The sequence below is a fragment of the Brachionichthys hirsutus genome, chromosome 17 (genome assembly GCF_040956055.1).
Source record: "Brachionichthys hirsutus isolate HB-005 chromosome 17, CSIRO-AGI_Bhir_v1, whole genome shotgun sequence".
Taxonomy (NCBI): domain Eukaryota; kingdom Metazoa; phylum Chordata; class Actinopteri; order Lophiiformes; family Brachionichthyidae; genus Brachionichthys; species Brachionichthys hirsutus.
Window position 1 is genome coordinate 6187607 of NC_090913.1, and position 19612 is coordinate 6207218.

At 43.5% G+C, this 19612-nt stretch overlaps 2 protein-coding genes across 2 annotated transcripts; both read left to right on the forward strand.

Annotated features, from left to right (window-relative positions):
* The first annotated feature begins 592 nt into the window (after positions 1 to 592).
* Positions 593 to 11290, forward strand: ldlrb (low density lipoprotein receptor b). Its single transcript, XM_068751253.1, has 18 exons — positions 593 to 721; positions 4636 to 4761; positions 5269 to 5391; positions 5550 to 5927; positions 6131 to 6253; positions 6341 to 6460; positions 6703 to 6825; positions 6971 to 7099; positions 7192 to 7363; positions 7584 to 7811; positions 7946 to 8064; positions 8173 to 8312; positions 8812 to 8953; positions 9056 to 9208; positions 9303 to 9431; positions 9568 to 9642; positions 9777 to 9937; positions 10032 to 11290. The coding sequence occupies exons 1-18, from the start codon at positions 664 to 666 to the stop codon at positions 10068 to 10070; spliced, it is 2538 nt and encodes an 845-aa protein (XP_068607354.1). The 5' UTR covers positions 593 to 663; the 3' UTR covers positions 10071 to 11290.
* A 4147-nt stretch (positions 11291 to 15437) lies between these two features.
* On the forward strand, positions 15438 to 19487 carry ap1m2 (adaptor related protein complex 1 subunit mu 2). The gene is made up of 12 exons (XM_068750788.1): positions 15438 to 15594; positions 16471 to 16627; positions 16762 to 16829; positions 16955 to 17085; positions 17213 to 17360; positions 17573 to 17699; positions 17782 to 17924; positions 18008 to 18079; positions 18316 to 18474; positions 18597 to 18722; positions 18964 to 19039; positions 19166 to 19487. Exons 1-12 carry the CDS (start codon positions 15553 to 15555, stop codon positions 19189 to 19191), a joined length of 1275 nt encoding a protein of 424 aa, XP_068606889.1. The 5' UTR covers positions 15438 to 15552; the 3' UTR covers positions 19192 to 19487.
* The last annotated feature ends 125 nt before the right edge of the window (positions 19488 to 19612 follow it).

Sequence of the window (19612 nt, forward strand, 5' to 3'; positions counted from 1 at the left end):
GCATCCCTTTCCCTTTCCCTGCCTCCTACCTGGAGCAAGGCATTCTCTGCCCCCCATTCATCACACGGAATATAAAACCGGTCATGAGTGCAAAGCTTTCCTCACCTGACAGACATTTCTGATTCATTAAAACTCCTTACAGGTCTTAAATGAAAGTTAAAACGTTCTTTTTATTGCGAGCTTGCTCTCTCTTTTTTTCCTGCTGGTGGTTTCACATCCCTCAGATGAACTCTAAAAAGATTAATTTATAATTATGAGGTCTAATATTGGCTTCGGATAAAGTTGCTTAGATGCAGAAATGAGGACCGATATAGAGCAAATACCGGTATAAAAGCACATCTCCGATTTAATGACGGGATGGAAAGGTGAGCGAAGGACAAGTCTAGTACTCGCACACGACGCACGCACGCACGCGCGCGCACACCGTGGCTCCTCCCCCCCGGGCGTTACAACCACTCGCAAACATCAGACCACCGCTGTAGCGCCGCCCTCCCCATCAGCCTAATAGAAAAGCGTCTGATGTCGCTTCCACCCCATAATAGTTGTTGCGAGTATTTAGCTTCAACACGCAATCCGCGCGCGTCGTGTGAGCCAGAGCGGTTTTACGCGCGTCTCCAGCAGCGCCCTCACCCTTTTATCTGTAAGTTCAGGACGCGTCCGGAGATGAAGGGCGCGCTCACCGCATGTCTGCTGACGCTGCTTCATTTGCTGCCTCAAGCAGGTAAGAAATGTTATTTAGACTACTTTACGCACAATGTCGGAGTCGGTGATTCTGATTTAACGTATCTGCGTAGTGTAAACGTCATAGTTTGGGTTGGGCTCCCGCAATGTCCGGTTACTCGGGGGAAAAATATTCTAAAAAAAAACATTTGGTTGATTCTTAATTACTTTTTTTTTTTTTTTAAAGATCACGCGAATTTATTGATGATGATGGCGGCTTTGGAAAACGTAACGGAAGCACCGTTTGCTTTTACGCAATGGCCGCATGACTGTATATGAATGAAATGTGCGCACCGGGCTTTGATTGGTTTGCTTCTCTCATGAAACGCAGCCATTTGCCGCCCAGCCAATCACAATCACGCTTCCGGGTTGGAATACGCGCAGAAGCCGGCGTGTTTTACAGAGGAAGGGTGCGGCTATCAGCGTGTTTTCGAAACGTCATTTATCGGCACAAATAAATGGAAGGACAATCTGCATCTAGAAAAAGGGAGAAAAACACAGAAGTTAACATAGTAAATAAAATACGGAAGCAACCTAAGAGGAAGGGGAAGCGGTACACAATCAAAAGGACGCGGTAACAAATGGGTTAAGATGTAAACAAAAAAATATTCACGCAAAATAAGGGCTGCTGCAGCTATCGATTATTAGTTAGTTGATTAATGAATTGAGTAATCAGATAAAAAATATGCTTTCTTATATTTGTAAAACAGACAGATGTTAATGCTTGCAATAACACTTATTTTAACCTTCAAGCTCGTTAACATGAAGATTGCACTTTAATTTCACAAGAGCATTCAATGCAGATAAAAAGCTAAATAAAACTACCTGCGTGATGCCTCACTGTGTAAAAGATAAATAAAGCCGTTGACAATAACACTAACATGCATCAAACCTTTTCAAACTATCACATTTTAATTTTGCTAACGGAATGTTTTATTATACGTCTTTCAAATGTGTTACAACGAACATGCAAAATAGCATGTCGCCACATGTTTGAAAAGAGACTGTGATATATACACAGCATTAGCTGATTATATACATTGATTTTACATTGTTTCCAGTTCTTTAGATGATAAAGAGTTTATGGGTGATTTTAATACGGAACTCTAATTCAGCAAATCCTTGAGGCTTTTTTCTAATCGACTTACTCGGTGAATCGTCGCAGCGCTAAATTTGAAACTTGCATTAAGTTTCTGGAGCTGAAGACCGAGAGAAGCCTGTTTGACCACAAATGGAGGGGAAAATGTTCCATTTAGTGTCGACGGGGCTGGAGAAGTGAAGCTGGTGCTCTTAAAGCATCCAGCACAATGTGCCGGGAGTTAGGCCTCAGGCTGGCTGCCAGCTGTTCCAGTTATCCCCCATTAATCTCACGTCTACAAGAGCTTGTCTGGTTCTTTGCAGATCTTAACCGTCATTTCCAGTTGTTAGATCGGAGGTTGTCCATGTGTGGCTCGGTCGTTTGGAAATCCCTGTGAATTACAGTGGAAATGGTATACAGTTTTCTGGTGTGTGTGTGAGCAGCTGTTACTGTTTTCTTTTTTTGGGGGGGGGGGGGCTCTTTAAAAAACAGAGTTGGTGTTTATGCTGCTGATACATATTGGTTAATGTCTTCATAGAAGCGAGAACTACCGTAAACAACCAATAGAAACGGAGCAACATGATAAATGCATGCAGCTCTGATTAACTATACTTTATCAATAGCATCCATTAAATGTGAATCAGTTTTATACATGATGAAATCTTAACTCATAAAGCACCGTGTAACTAGGGAGGTGGAAACTGAATAGTAGCCCTAAATTGAAATAAGCAAAATGTGCTCTGCTATTTTCCACCACTGCCTTTGCAGCGTGCTCTACAATTTGTGCCAGTCACATCGTAGAGTCTTTCCAGAGGAAATGCAGATTACCTCATTTATAAAGCTTCAGTTTTAAGTCCTTCATTGACTGCCGCTGTCTTGAGTCTTTGGCTAAGATGGTTTCTTTGCATGCGACAGACATCACAGCTTCATTTGGCCCTGTTGCTGTACACCGGAAGTAATGGATTACCAAGACTTCAAAAAAATGCTGCTCCATCAGATTACTGAACCTGTGTGAACGTGCTCCTGTTGACCATTGCAGTTATTTATTAACTTCTAGGCATATGTTTGGGTCAATAAATACATCCTGAAGGTGTGTGTGTGTGTCACTGATATCGTGTCTACGTTCTCAAGACAGTCTGACGAACACTCGGCCAGTTTTTGCTGTCAAAACGTGGTTGGGGTTACTCGTGTTTCCATGTGATCTGTGTTTGAGGTCGGGTCCAGGGCCTTACATGGTGGTGTTATTACTGGATGGTGTAGCATCAGAATGATGGATGCTCTCTGCTGGGCATGCTGTTCAAACGAGGTTTATTCAAGGTCTGCGTCTGACTGCGGGGCTAGTTTCAGCACTACATGTAGCCTTTGAATGCTGCTTTCTTAAGGGTGGAAGATTTTGTACCACAGGTGACCCAGTTTTCAGCTATAAGGACCCAAAAAAGGTAATTCAGTGGCACATGTAAAGTTAGAAATGAGAGTGTTTTATAATTGAAGGTTTGGCAGAGATCTTAAATCAAGCTTGATTTTTAAAATGGTTTGTTCTCAAAGCAAAATGGGGAAAGAGTAAAATCCTCATTAGCCAGACTAAACTGGAGCATTCCTGCACATGAAGGACTCGCAGTGTAAATGAAAGGAAACTCTTTCTGGTCTCTTTTTGAGAAGCTTGTGACCCGTAGCTGGAAACATTAACAGTGGGGGGTTAGAACACTGGAACTTTGGAAGTCAGGAAGAGTTTGACCTACATTTGAACGAATGACGGCGCCTTTAAACTGACGGGTGAATAAATTGCTGTATTGGAAATGTCATTGTATTTGTGACTGCGGGACATCAGGGGACAGCTGGAGTATGGTTGGGAGTCTATTCCTGGAATGGCCTCCCCCCACCGTGTGTGTGAGCGTTTCAGTCTGCCTGTGGTTTCCTTGTAACCATCAGCGTGTGTGAACATCTGGAGGGCAGCCGAAGCTTTTCCCGTAATCGGTGAAACCCTAAATTGTAATGTTCCTCAGAATAAGTCAAGTTTTCATTTCCTTCAGTTTCGTTGTGCCCAAAGCAATTGTCGGTGACAAATCTGTCATCACTCGTGTTACCGTGCTTCCTGGTGTTGAGAGTCCTCGTCAGTCGGTTGCTGTGGCGCTGAGGAATGCGACTCGGGGGCCAATCAGGCCTTGGTGGCGTGATTGTTTGACTCCTCCCATATCGATTGTCTTAAAGGGATAGTCTGTCGAGTTCGTCCGCGCCTCGAGGACACAGGAGAGATGGGCAGGGCAGTGGGGTGATGGAGGCGGAAGGCCCGAGTTGAGCTGGGAGCGGGTCCAATGAGGTGCCGTCATCTTTAGGGTTGAGGTCTCCGTGTCCAAAATAAACCAGGGCCGACACGAGATTATGCCACTTGCTTGACAAAAGCAGGCGTTTGAGTTCAGTTCCGTGGTTGAAATGTGTCAAAGGAGGAAAATGTGGGCGTGTAGGTTCTCATTTAACCCTTTAAGTCCAATATTAAATTGTATTGTTTTAGAAAACATCTCTGCGCGCGTCCAAATGTCTTGCGTTCATCTCAGTTCATGTGTATTGTTGAATGAGTCGAGGAGCCGCACGTTGTTATCTTAACTTTGCAATGTCCTCTGACGCGAGTAAAAGATGTGCTCTCACACCCTCATTTATCTGAATGTCAACGGCCTTCCGGTGATCTTCAGCTAAATATTCATCTTACAGGGACATCAGTGTTTCTGTGTTGATACAGGCTCAACTTGCTGCACACTGCTCACAGAGCAGCAACGTGTAAATGGTGATAATGCCGCCAGTTTTGTCCTCATGCCGGCCACTGTTCCATTTATCACTCGCAGATGCAGCACTCTCATGCAGTACCTCGCAGTTTACCTGTGGGAATGGAAGGTGCCTCACCCGCAGTTGGATTTGCGATGGACACGACGATTGTGGTGATGGAACTGATGAACTGCCTGCTACCTGCGGTATGTCATTTATTTATTTCCCCTCTAAGGACCTGCAGATCTGATCCTCCTCAAAAGAAATAAATTGAACGCAACAGAGAATGGCGTCAGATCTGCGTGTTGTAGGGGCTTCCCAAGAAATGATTTATCAGTTCATAATTGCTAAAATAAATATTTTCTTTCAATTAACGAATATATTTACCCGCTGGTTACTGTGACTGCCTTACATGTTTTTGTAGATGCATATTTTGACTGAATTTAGGACAATAAACAAAAGAAATCAACCACAGCGCCCTAATTATCGGCTCGTTTTCTCTACTCGTCTCTAAATGTTCTATTTATTTCTGTCCGTGTGCTGCTTCTGTAACCCCTGACTTCCCCTTTTGTGTAATGACTAAATGATTTCTCATTTTACAACATTGAATTGGCCGCGTAGCACAGAAGCACCCCTCATTTAAGCAAGGATTGTTCTGACTGGAGCCACAGGCCTCGTCTCATTTATGCTATGCCTGCTGTTTCTGTGTTCAGAAAAAAAAATCTGCCGGCCGACTGAATTGAGCTGTGGCGCTCCAAAGTACGAGTGTATCCCGGCGGGCTGGCACTGTGATGGCAAAGCCGACTGTGAAAACGGGGCTGATGAGACGAACTGCAGTAAGTCCTGTGTGGAATGGTCTCCCCTATTTCTGATGCGTGCTTAAGCCTCACGAACAGTGGAAATCGCACTGTTGATTTGTTTGTGGTGTGACGCCAACATTTGACCCACGCTGGGGCTTAACTCCGCCTCTTCTCTCTCTCCTGCGTCACCACAGCGGCCAAACGATGCAAGGAAGACGAGTTTCGCTGCGAGAACGGCCAGTGCATATCCTCCGTCTTCGTTTGCGACGCGGACGAAGACTGCTCGGACGGCTCGGATGAAGCCTCCTGCCCCAAGCCCACTTGCAGCTCCGGATCCTTCCAGTGCAATAACTCTGTGTGTGTGCCGGCTCGGTGGCGCTGCGACGGCGACGCGGACTGTTCTGACGGGTCTGATGAGTGGCCGCAGGAATGCGAGGGACGGCAGCCCACGAAGACGACGGTGGTCTGCGGCAGCCATGACTTCCAGTGTGCCGATGGGGAGTGCATCCCGAGCGGATGGAGGTGTGATGGAGGCATGGACTGCCGGGATAAATCGGATGAAGTTAACTGCAGTGAGTTCATTTCTTCCGTCTCCTCTTCTGCGAACATATTTAATCTCCGTTTGAATCTTTTCGTCTGGTGCTGCTGCATATGCTCTTATCAAAAACAAAATCATGCTTCTACTCGGGGCTGTGATATTTTGTTTTTTCTCGTCTGACTCTCTATTTCTCCGTCTCATCTTCCCGTTTGTTCTTTTTGTCTCACACGTTCCTAGGCCGTGCTACTTGTCGGCGCGATGAGTTTCGGTGCGAGGATGGCACCTGCATCTACGGTAGCCTCCAGTGTGACGGCAAGAACGACTGCGGGGACGTCAGCGACGAGACGGACTGCCACAAAGGTGACTGTCGCGCAGATTCGGTCGTACCTCAACCGCGTGCGTAACCGTGATTTCATGTTAAATATGATACCTCGCTTGTCTCCGCAGAGAACGCCTGCGAAGGCCCTTCCATGTTCAAGTGTGGCAGCGGAGAGTGTATCAGCATGGACAGAGTCTGCGACACACGGGGAGACTGCAGTGACTTGTCTGACGAGCCTAAAGAGTGCGGTGAGTGGAGTGTTTTTATTATTTTCGTTGACTCGATTAAAAAAAGAGATGATCATCCAGAGAAGCTCAAATGAGGAAAAAAAAAAATCAAACCACATCACAGACTGGAAAATCATCACAGTTGGCCAAACAGGCCTGGTTTGCTGTCGTCTGGGAGTTGATTCATTTACAATCTGTGCTACTATTAGGAAAATGGTTGTCATGGATGCGTTCTGAAGGCTTGAGTTTTTATATCTCTACAGGCCAGGATGAATGTTTGAGCGCGAATGGTGGCTGCCCCCACGACTGCAACGACCTGAAGATTGGCTTCAACTGCTCCTGTTGGGCTGGATTCAAACTTGCGAGGGACAAGAAGACCTGTGAAGGTGAGAGGATGGAGTCCAAAATCCCTCTTGGTACTTATTAGAAGTCACCTTTTGGTCCGTGGGTACACACGATAAGAGATTCAGCTTTGTATGAAAAATGGTCAGATTTCCACTTGACACCCCCCCCCCCCCCCCCTACTTCCAGACATCGATGAATGTGTTGAACCAGACACTTGCACTCAGCTCTGCATCAACCTGCCAGGCAGCTACAAGTGTGACTGCGAGGAGGGCTACGCGATCGACCCTGCGAGCAAGACGTGCAAGGCTGAGTCAGGTGACCTTTTTTACGAGGGATCGCACTCGAGAGGAAGGATCCGTCTTTCGATCTTCAGACTGAATCATCTGCCGTTTTCTTGTCTCCTCCAGGCACTGTGCCCATGTTGTATTTCACCAGTAGACACGAGGTGAGGATGATGACGGTGGACCGCCGTGAATATGTCCATCTGATCCCGCAACTGAAGAATGCAGTGGCTCTGGACATGGACATGCCCAACAAGGTCATCTTCTGGTCTGACCTGTCGATGAAGAAAATCTACAGGTCAGAAAATCTCAGAAACATTATACGCATCTGGGTGTAGAAGGGTTTAACTGAAAGTTGTAGGTAAGGATCTTATAAGCTCTGAGCTTCATCCGGTATGTGCATTACTGTACAATATTTAATTAGATGCAAGATAAGATAATCAGCTGTTGCTCTATTGTACGAGACTAAGACGTCTGCTACATTAGAGAGAAATCTAGATCCATTTCTGTCCTGACAGCTCCAAGATGGACGTCGCTGCCGACTCTTCTTACCACGCCGCAGTAATTGGCAGTGGGATTGAAGCCCCGGAAGGGATCGCGGTCGACTGGATTCATGGCAACATCTACTGGACTGACAGCGTTTTGAAGACGATTTCTGTTGCTGTGGCGGATGGAAGCAGGAGGAAGACCCTGATCGCGGGAAACCTGGACAAGCCGAGATCCATCGCCGTGGATCCCATAAATAAGTGAGTGTATGCTTCAGACGGGCCGGATTTGGTTTTTGATTGTGTTTTGTTTTTTCCAATCAATTGAAGCATGTTATTGATCGTCTTCAACCTACCGATTTTCATTTTAAAGAATCTGTCTACTTCCTGTTTAGCTTCATGTATTGGACGGACTGGGGCGAGCAGGCCAAGATAGAGAAGAGTGGCCTGAATGGAGCAGATCGCATCGCCTTGGTAACGGATAACATTTTCTGGCCCAATGGCATCACCCTAGGTAAGCAGGATGTCGAGGATGCGTGAGATGGTAATCAATAACCTCCGATTATGCTATGGAATCAGTCAAATATCTGAATCTTTTGTTTCTCTCTCTCTCTCTGGACAGACACCGTCAACCATCGCCTTTACTGGGTGGACTCCAAGCTGCACACTGTGTCCAGCATTGATGTGAATGGAGGGACACGGAGACGGATCATTGGCGATGAGGAAAGCCTCTCACACCCTCTCTCACTGGCTGTGTTTGAGGTTAGTGATGAAGACCAATATCCTTCAAAGGGGAAAAAATACTGTGGTCAGTATTATCATTATGGATAATATAATGTTCTGATCAAAAAAAAAAAGAGGCTCTGTTATCACCATTATCACTCCACACTATTATCCTGGGGAGACGGTCCATCTTTATAAAGTCAGAGCTGCGTGTGAACTTCAGTCCAATTAACTCTTTGAGCGCCATTCACGTCTAAATACGTTTTTATTTTAAACCCAAACGTTCACTGCCAAACCTTACATTGAAATCTGCCTCTTCAACGGCCAATAACTCCGGAATGAAAAATGGTAGGAAAAACTCTTTCTTTTTTTCTGATGAAAGAAAGGGGCAACTCGGCGTATATAGCCGAGTTAAAAATGGCTGGCACTCGATGAGTTAAATGTGAATGAGCGGTAGTATTTACAAAATCGCTGTCATGAATCCATTAAAACCAGGATGAAGTAATCCTGTTACTCAAAAAGCATGTCTTTAAAACAGGATAAAGTATTTTGGACGGAAGCAGCCAACGGGGCCGTTTTCAGTGCCAACCGCCTGACGGGAAAAGACATCACGGAACTGGCGTCGGGCGTCGACCAGCCTGAGGACATCATAGTGTACCACAACCTTAAACAGCCGACCGGTAGGGACACATCGCTCCAGCTGATGCATCATTAAAAGCAACACGCCTTTAGGCTGTACCGTGGATTCCAACGTTCATTGAAGCCACATTTCTTACTCGCAGGTACGGACTGGTGCAGAGAGGGCGACGCCATGAATGGTGGCTGCGAGTTTTTGTGCCTCCCTGCCCCGCTGATCAACGAAGGCTCTCCTAAATTCACCTGTGCCTGTCCGGACAACGCGACCATGGGCTCGGACATGAGGACATGCGTTATAGGTGAATGCCACACATTACTATATATATATATATATATTACGCACACACACTGAATCGCAAGTAATCCATTTGCTTGCGTTTTCTTCCACCCCAGCCGCCCCTCCTGGTGAAAGCAACACTGGTACACCACCCCAGACCATAGCGCCCATCAAGACCAGTACGTCCAAGCCTGTTCCTACCACTGGGGCAACAACTGCCACCAAATCGATCAGCGCTGCTCAAGGTACGAAGATGGAGTCTAGATGACTGATGGCAATGAAAGGGATCGATAAAGTAACATGCGCTATAAAATGCGTTCTAGAAAAGGCACGATTGGCCCAGCCGTAGATTTAATGAATTGTGTGGGTTTTTTTTTGCAGGTGGCCATCTGGTGGCCGTGCCAGAACAAGCCCCCTCATCCCACTCTATGGCTCTTTACATCGTGTTGCCAATAAGTAAGTTCCACCTTTCTGCTCTTCGTGCCGCTCCCGCAGGCTCGCGTCTTCATTCAGCTTCTGAATCTGCAGTCGTTTCCACGTTCGCTGTGACGTCACCAAATGACCACACACACTTTCCTCCGTCTCGGCAGTGATCCTGGCCCTGCTGGTCTTTGGGGCGGCCTTGCTTTGGAGACGTTGGCGTCTGAAGGACACGAACACCATCCACTTTGACAATCCTGTCTACCAGAAGACGACGGAAGATGAGCTCCACATCTGCAGGAACGGCTCTGATGGCTATGTTTATCCAGAGGTATTGTTGCAGAGTCCCTTCTTTATTGGGTGTATGTACATTGTTTTTGAGCTCAACTCATCCTATTAATGTCGCTTTTTTTTTTTTTTTGCAGAGGCAAATGCTGAACATGGAGGACATGGATGCTGCATGACCCAAACATGAAGAAGATGCTAGCTTTTTATTGTAATGTCTTTATATATATATATATATATATATATATATACTGCTGCTGTTTAACAACCTCCTCCCTCCCCGGTAAGCTCGTTTTGTGGTGGCGTGTTTCTGACCTTTGCACTGTGCCATCCAAGTCTGAACAAAAAAAGATTGTGGGAAATTCGTAACTGCAGGAAGTCATGTAGCCCCGACCACAAGATTGTTTTCAAGGTGAAGCTTTGCACTGGGTTCAGAAAATGCTCTTTAAACTACCTGAAAACTGTCTTTCTATGCATCCTGTTTACCCATATTGTCTTAAAACAGCCCTCGATGTGCCCTCGATCCACATTCTGATAGTGAAGTTTATCGGAGCTACATTTTCTAAACGCTTTCTTGACTCCACTACCAAAATTGCTTTTTTTGTCAATGCTACAGTGCTTTAGCTCCAGGCGGCAATATTTATTTTTTTTGTATCCTTGTTCTCTTTCGTACATTTTGTTGCTTTTCATATCTCTGGCATTTGTTTACTGATGTGTGTCGTCTGTAAATTGCATTAAAATCAACACCCTTATTTTAATAGGTTTTTTTTAGCACAGTCGGCAATCAGGGTAGTCTGAGTGTGGTGAGTTACACATGGTTTACACTGTACATGGAAAAGCTGCTGAGTTTTTGAAGTTGACCAAATGGAGGAAGGAGGGAAAAATATTGCTTTAAATGAAGACAGTTGAGTTAAATTCGTCGCTACTTATCATATGTAAATGGCTTCTGTAAATATTTTGTAAAACGCTCATAAGTTGACTTTAGTGTTTGCCTTTTACATTTGTACATTTTAATCAAGATTGTTGTAAATATGTGAGAGATTATTATGTTTATTTATGATAATATATAAGAGGTTTTTGATGTCAGGAAGCTGTAAATGTAGAAATTGTTCTTTTTCTAACAAAGCCTGTGTATCTTGTTTTTCCAGTGACTTGCATTTATTTATTTTTGCCCCTCTCTGTCACTACGAAGCTGTATCTCGGGAGGCAGTAGCTCAGACCTCCATTTACATGTCAGGTCCTTTGTGTGTGTGTGTAATGTATCAAGTGTGAAAATAATTTCTCCACTGGGGATTAATAAAGTATCTTTAAAATCATAAATCTCAATGCGTGGTCTTCAACTTTGATTCTCTGTGGTCTTTTAAAATAAAAGGAATAAAAAACAACAACTTTAACCTGTCTTTGACAGTCCGCTTGACAAGTGAGGGAGTCAATGGCTGTTTATTGGTTATATAGAGAAACGAGATATTGGATCAACCTTTTTTTTTTACAGAGCATTACTAAAATCAGACATTTTCTGACAGTGTTATGAGTTAGAGACACCATAGATAGACAGGTTGTCATCAATCTGTGTCTATAGCATTATATTAATGGTGCATGCACACAGCAGATGTGTGACTAATCCCCAGGTTGACTTCTCAGATATTTTATCGAATGAAGTGGAATTTCACGTGGTTTATTTTTGTGTTTTTCTCATGTGACTGACTTGCTGGAATCCCCTGGTGTAGTTTCAGTAGAATTTGTGGGAATATCCAAAGTGCTGTCTTGTGAAGTCCAAATAAATGGGTACATCCCCTTCTATTCACCACAAGGCCCAGAGATGGTTATGTGTTTCAGTCACACACAGTCATAGGTGATCAAAGGTGGATTATTTTTGATTTGGTGGTTTTAATTCCAGTCGAGTCATTTGAGATGACTGAGATTTAGTTTTCGGCTTGAAAAGGTTGTCGAGTGCAATTTATTCTCACAAATCACAACCCAAAGCCTGACATTTCTTGCTTTCCTACAGAATGAAGATAAATTAAAATGCACGCACACTTTTCTTAGAAGGCGGATAACCGATCCTATGTGGTTGACATCTGTTACAACATGGCCTAACACACCCATAGAAGCAAACAGCCAGCAGGAGGAGAGGAAGTAATAAAGTAGGTCATAAATCTTTTTTTTATATTTTAAACGCTGGCAAATTATCGCATACGCTGCTCACTTTCCTAAATGTGCATAAGAGGCCTTACTCAGTGACTCGACGCACCACCGTCAGCTCGATTGACTGGAATGCTGTCTGTCAGAAACTGGGATCCACATTCCAGTGTATGGAGCTCCATGCCCAAAAGTGTCATATCTGATGAAAGCCAAGTGACTTTGGGTACTATGCATCCGGCTCACTTCAGAGTGTGTTTGAATTTGTTGCGCGTCACATCCAGGGTGTTAACACGGCAGCATCACTGTCTGTGGGTTGGGATTTATACGAGTGCTGGACCCATTAGACAACAGGCAGACAAACCTAAACCTCAGGTGACTTCCTGTCATTCATTTCCTCCTCGCATCACCTCATCATTTACATAAAGTTCACTCTCCTCCTATTGGCTACCTGGCAGCAAATGGGTGGAGCTGCATCTCACACCACTGACTCGTAAGGAAAGAGGAGTGACTGTACAACTTGACGTGGGGGCAGCGGGGGACATACCGGTTGTTAACCCTTGTCTGATTACCAAACAGTGCAACGATTGTCTCGACAACAATGTAACAACAGCTTATTATTCCTCTGCCTGACAACCTGAAGTCAAACATCTCCTGCTCTGCTGGGGGTCCAGTGTCAGTTCCAAGACGAGCAATTCAGGCACCATAACACTACATCATAGGAGAAACTAATTTCATCACAAATAAGCCTCTCCTTTATATAAGTCACTCAACAAAACAAATGGTTTTGAAGTGTTAAAAAGTTTTAGTGGTTACATTTTAAAGGTTCAGTATAATTTTTCTTAGAATGATTATATTGCTTTATCTTTATGATGGGCTTAACTTGGAGTCATCTCACCCCCAAAGTGGAACTGTCTGATAGGGCCAGTTCCAAATGAGTAACCGACATATAAATACAAAATTAAAACTAATGAGACAGTAAAGAAGATAATATAGAATAAAGTGACTGGAACATGGACTGCACGTTGATGTCACAGGTTAGACCAAAACTAAGAAGCTTGGGAATTCATCAATGGTTAAAGGTCCCATTTTATTACATTTTCCACAAGTTAATGCAGTTCCTAGACTCTGTGAAATATCTGAAATAGTCTTTGGTCAAAATAGCAAACAGATGCTGCAGGACAGCGTCCGTCATTTCTGTCTCAAACAGCTCCGCCAGGAAACGAAAACAAAACTAAATTCATTTCCTGCATGCATGTGCACACTCATCTTGTGCACGTTTTAGCTGTTTTTTTGGTTGATAATGACCCAAACCCTCCATAATAGTGTAGAAACTAGTGAAGATGGGACCTTTAAAGCTCATATCTGGGGCTGAAATGAGGCAATGTGAGTGAGTACAAAACCGCAGTCTGGCATCTGCGTAGATCACATATAGTGTAATTTGTTTGGTGATGCAGCAGAAAAGAAAAGTCCAGTGAATCAGTGACAGTGTGAAGACAGCATGTTAAAGGTGTAGTCATCTCATTTATAAATCGTGTCTTATCAGAAAGGGTATATGATGAGGTTTACAGTTTGGAAATGGACAAAAGGAGGGGATATTATAAGAGCCTGAACTCCAGCTGGCCCTCAGAGACTCACCTCCACACACCTTTGTTAGGGAAGTGTGTTTATTCTTTGTCACTGCCTAGCTATGCATGAACGATAAGAAGCAGGCAGGACTATGAATGCAGGCCAGGATTTGGGGAATAATAAAAGGTAAGACTGGTAATATATGGAGACCTTGTCAAGCAGGCTTTACAGCTTAAAAAGTTCCCCAAACATGTGATGAGCAAATGTCTCTGCAACTCTGAGGCAAGAGGCTGCATATATATATTTATATCAATCAATCAATCAATCAAATCTTTATTTGCAGACACAATGGTCCAATTAAAAAGCACACATAACATTTACAACATTTACAACGTTTACATAGTAAACACAGTAATCCTATAATAACATCAGGTACCAATGACACCAAATCCCTGAGTTAAACTTCACAGCACTTAGGCTTGGCTGAGTCAGTGTTCTGATGATGTCATTCCCTGATTCATGCAGCCGACATATAAACCTGTATGACAGGTGCCTCAGCTGAGCATTAAGGGCGTTAACCCCGACACCACAGAACATCTCACTGGCGCTGGACCATCTTGGCTTCCTGAGAAGTATCCGTCATTGCAGTCATTGTATGCCACCCTCAACTTCTGCATGCTGGCCTGTTTGTACTTGATCCACAAGGGGGCAGTGTAGAGCGGCGTACAAAAGGCCCTGAAGAGGGTGACTTTGACCGCTTCAGAGCAAAAACTAAATTTCTTCTTCAGCATGTTTGCCTGCGCATACAGCATCCGCCGCTGTCTATACATGTCATCATCATCTCCCAGCTGGTCGTTGATGATGTGGCCCAGATATTTAGTTCTGCTGCAGACAGACAGCACTTGCCCTGACAGATAAAACTTGGGAAGTCCAAACCCTTATCCTCTCTCACCATGACGGCACTCTTCTTGGCATTATACTTTACATCAAACCTGATACCTTAGCCAGTGCATATGTCCAGGAGCTGCTGGAAGCCAGCACTGCTCGGTGACAATATGGCCAGGTCGTCGGCATACGTGAAGTGATTGATCAAGGTGTCACCAAGCATACAACCAGTATTACAGCTGTTGAGCTGCACAGAGAGATCATGCATGTAGAAGTTAGGGAACAAATATGTTGTTATATTGACATATTTGAAATAAACAAACAAACAAAACTCTCCCAGAATGGGATAATAATCCAGAGCCAATTGTATTTAGTCATCATAATCATAATGCGTTGTCAATACCTGGATACTTTTAAATAACAACGTAAAACAAAATCATCCACGTCACAATCGGGACTTACCCCAATAACTATCCAATTACCCCAATAACTATGCAATTACCCCAATAACTGCGTAGTTTGTCACTCGTATCCGTTGTGTCTATTTGTATTGTTTTGACCTGTAGTGCACTGTGCAGAGCCCATTTAATTTCATTGCATCACTGCATGGGTGTAATGGCAATAAAGTGCTATTCTAACTCTTCATATTATTTTAGTATTTTTTCAAAGGCTTATTTTATCATGTTGATTAAATGACCTTTGTTCCAGTATGAACAAAGGTCATTGATGACCCTCCCTTTTGGTCAAAGTTAGAACAATCAGTTTAAAAAAGATCCTCAGCCTGTTCACCGTGGAGCCGGCAAGACGCTCTTCCCCAACTATAATCTGTATTCCCGTAGCGCCCCCTAGCGGACAGACCGTGCAAGCACACATTCCTGCTCAGGTGAGCTCGTGAATGTTTTACCTGCGTGCGATGACGTCACTGCAGGGACAGGAAAAAGGACACGGTGGAATCTAGGACTGCGTTGGGCTAATTGCGGACTCTCTTTTGGATAAAAATGAGAAGCCAGTGAAGACTGGATTCGTGCTTCGTAGACTTAAAGCGTCGCTCGTTCGGATTCAAACAAGATGTCTGCCTCCGCTATATTCGTGCTGGATCTTAAGGGAAAGGTAAGAACCAAGCTGGACTTCAATGGAGTTACTTTCCTTAATTTGGCTTTAAGCGACACACACACAAAAAAACAATATAAGAGAAAAGTAACTGACTATATGTTAAGGTGGCGTTAAACATTAAAAGCGCTTGCGTCGATAAATGAAATAAAATAATAATAATAAAAAAAAGCTTTGGACACTCATTCATTGCCTTTTTTGCGTCTTCACTTCCGGTTGCGTGCCCGTCAGAGGAAACCCACGCCACTGTCACCATGATGAGTTCGGTGCCCCCGCCACACGTGACTTTGTACCTGCCGTTGGTTGAAATGGCGGTTGTCCATTTTCCCCGTGACATTTAATCTATTTGTATTAAACTGCTGCTCTTGTAACCTGCTTTAGTTTCGTGCCTTGGGCCGGTTTGACCTGCCATGTGAAGTTCACCGCCAGCTCATTATTCTAAAAGTATAATTTAATTAATTAAGGCTGAGCAGGGCACCTGTCTGTAACTATCCTGTTTATTTATTAGAATTAAGTTCATCAGGAAAACGTGCTAAAACGCAAAGGTACGCGTGTGAATGTTACCTTATTGTTCATTCAAAGCGTGTTGAATTTGCATTTTTGCTTTTGTAGTATTTATTTATTTATTATTACAACTTTAATAATTATCTTAATTTCATCATTATCATGTGAAAATAACAATAAGCACACATCTCCAAACACCAGGCTGCGTGAGTTATAGGTGATATTACTAACTCTGGCTGGAAGCAGGTGTTAAAGGATTTTGTAAACTTTATTTTCCAAATATTCCAGCTTGATTTGACTCCCCTCTCCGACTGCTTTCTAGTGTAACTTGCAGACGCTTTGCTGAACATGTGGCGTTGGCTCCCCTCACAGGTGTTGATTTGCCGGAACTACAAAGGCGACGTGGACATGGCGGAGATCGACCACTTCCTGCCTTTGCTCATGCAGCATGAAGAGGAAGGGATTATCTGTCCTGTGCTGTCACATGGCAGCGTTCATTTCATGTGGATCAAATACAGCAACCTGTACCGTATCCTTGTCATAGACGCTGCAAGAGGAATAGATTCAGCTTGCAACTGAGACGCAAAGACACAGGTACAAGACGGGGGGGGGGGGGGGGGGGGGGGGCAATGTGCACAGTGCTCCTTGACTTAATCTGTAAAGTGGTGGCTACTACAAACAAGAACTCCAACGCCTCCCTTGTGTACTCATTCCTTTACAAACTAGTCGAGGTGAGTCATTCCGAATTTTCGAGTCTGTCATGAATACTTATTGCATCAGATATTAGCTTGTTTTCATGTGCAGAAGCAGAAGAAGGTGGCGGTAATGCAGTGTTATTGATACCCATACTATGCAGGTGTTCATAGAATACTTCAAAGAGCTGGAGGAGGAGAGCATCCAAGACAATTTCGTGGTCGTCTACGAACTGCTGGATGAATTGATGGATTTTGGATTCCCTCAGACGACTGACAGCAAGATCCTACAGGAGTGAGGCTTGATGCGGCAGACGCAGACACAAGCAGACAAATAGAACGTTCAGATAATTATTACGCGTGTCCACTGATAAAGAGCTTGTTGCTAAGTCACAGCAGGCTCGCCATGTCATCCATTATAGATATATCACTCAGGAAGGCGCCAAGCTTGAGGTGACAAAGTCCAAGGTGCCGACCACCGTCACAAACGCTGTGTCTTGGAGGTCAGAGGGGATCAAGTATAAGAAGAATGAGGTCTTTATTGATGTTATTGAGTCCATCAATGTCCTGGTAAGATGGATTTGATTTACTATATTTAATAAATCCAATTAATTATATAGAAGTAAACTTGTATTCTATGCCCTATTGGTAGCTTTGTGTTTAACATATTTGATTAAAGCCATGCTTTAATGTTTACATCAACTCGACATATCTCTCGAGGATAATATATTCCATTAAAGTTTATTCCATTTCATTCCCTCGTGTTTTTTTTTTTTTTTCAGGTGAATGCCAATGGTAGCGTGATGAGCAGCGACATCGTGGGCAGCATCAAGCTGAAAACCATGCTCTCCGGGATGCCCGAACTGCGACTGGGCCTCAACGACCGCGTGCTTTTTGCTCTCACCGGACGTACGCGGGCTGCCACCGTCCAACCACATACACGCGTAATACGTAGCGTATCCGGCTCTAGATTGTGCGGCATTGTGTGCAGGTGACAAGGGGAAGACGGTGGTGATGGAGGACGTGAAGTTCCACCAGTGTGTTCGTCTGTCACGCTTCGAGAGTGATCGGACAATCTCCTTCATTCCTCCCGATGGAGACTCTGAACTCATGTCCTATCGCATCAATACTCACGTTAGTTGGTACTAAATTTTATTTTTTAATTCAAACCATGTGGATCAGATTTGTGTAATGAACCTGTATCCTTTCTCTCACAGGTGAAACCTCTGATATGGATCGAATCAGTCATCGAGAAATTCTCTCACAGTAGAGTGGAAATCATGGTTAAGGTACTGACCGATTATTTATATACTGTATTTATTTATATATATATATATATATATATATATATATATATATATATTTTTAGACGGGATGTCAGTGAATATATATATATATATATATATATATATATTCACTGACATCCCGTCTAAAAATCAATAAAGATTCACAATATCTTTCCTCAATTTTTGAGAAGACTGATGGATTGCAGACTGTTATTTAATATGTTATACATGCATTTTAGGCTAAAGGACAATTTAAAAAGCAGTCAGTTGCAAATAATGTGGAGGTGAGGGTCCCTGTCCCCAGCGATGCTGACTCACCGAAGTTCAAAACCAGCACAGGCAATGCCAAGTATGTGCCTGAGAAGAACCTGGTGGTCTGGACCATCAAGTCTTTCCCTGTGAGAAACGGGCAGTCAAAATGCTTAACTTTATTTAATACATTGTGCATGGTATTTGAGTTTCTGGAATTTGACAACTGAAATATGTATTTCTGTGTTTGTGTTTATCTCCATCCATTAAGGGAGGGAAAGAGTTTCTAATGAGAGCTCATTTTGGTTTGCCCAGTGTGGAGAAAGAAGAACTTGAGGGAAAACCTCCCATTACTGTTAAATTTGAAATCCCATACTTCACAGTGTCGGGAATACAGGTGTGTATGTTCGGGCCGGAAGCGCTCTTTTAATGTCAAAGGTGACTGTCTCCTGCAGCAGTGTGCAGTCCAGATTGTCTGACAGGAAAACATTTTGGACATTTTCAAGTGCTAGTTTGCAGCATGTAGATCCTCTCGCAGCTGTTATTGTGTGGCCAGACAGGCAAACTAGATTTAATTCTAATCAGTGATACACATTAACATGTTCAATCTCTTGTCTCGCTTGACTCTTTATCGCCAGGTGCGATATATGAAGATCATTGAAAAAAGTGGCTTCCAGGCTTTACCGTGGGTTCGGTACATCACGCAGAGTGGAGGTACACAACAAATTCTTCCACTAGATATAAATGAGTACTGTTTTCAGATGATTATGAATATGGAAATATGATTACATCAATGTTTTCCAAGTAATCCTTACATTATTTTCTTGTTTTTCTCTTTAGACTACCAGCTGAGGACTAATGTGTAGAGTGTGAAGGATTGCAACAGTATATAATCTTCCAGCACCAATGATCACATCTGCAGCTAGACTGAAGGAATGTCTTGAAGTTTCACCAGCGCTATTTAATGCCTTTGATCTCGTTTTATCAAATCTGTGTGTAACGTGGTTTTAATGTTTCTGTTATGGGGGGAAAACTGCAAATTATTTAAGTGCTTCATGAAATAATTCCTTTAAATTAATTTATCACAAGTAGACTTTGTGTTTTTTATTGAGTTTGCAACAAGAGCAAGTTTCGACCTTGTATCGTACAACGCATTTTGAAATCACAGTTACTAAATTTAAAAACTCGCAGGCGCCTTTTTTCTACGTCACGCCTCCCCGTGAGTGTAAAAACACGCAACGTAAGACCAGAAACTGAATGAACTCCCTTTGAAGACAGCGGTGTACA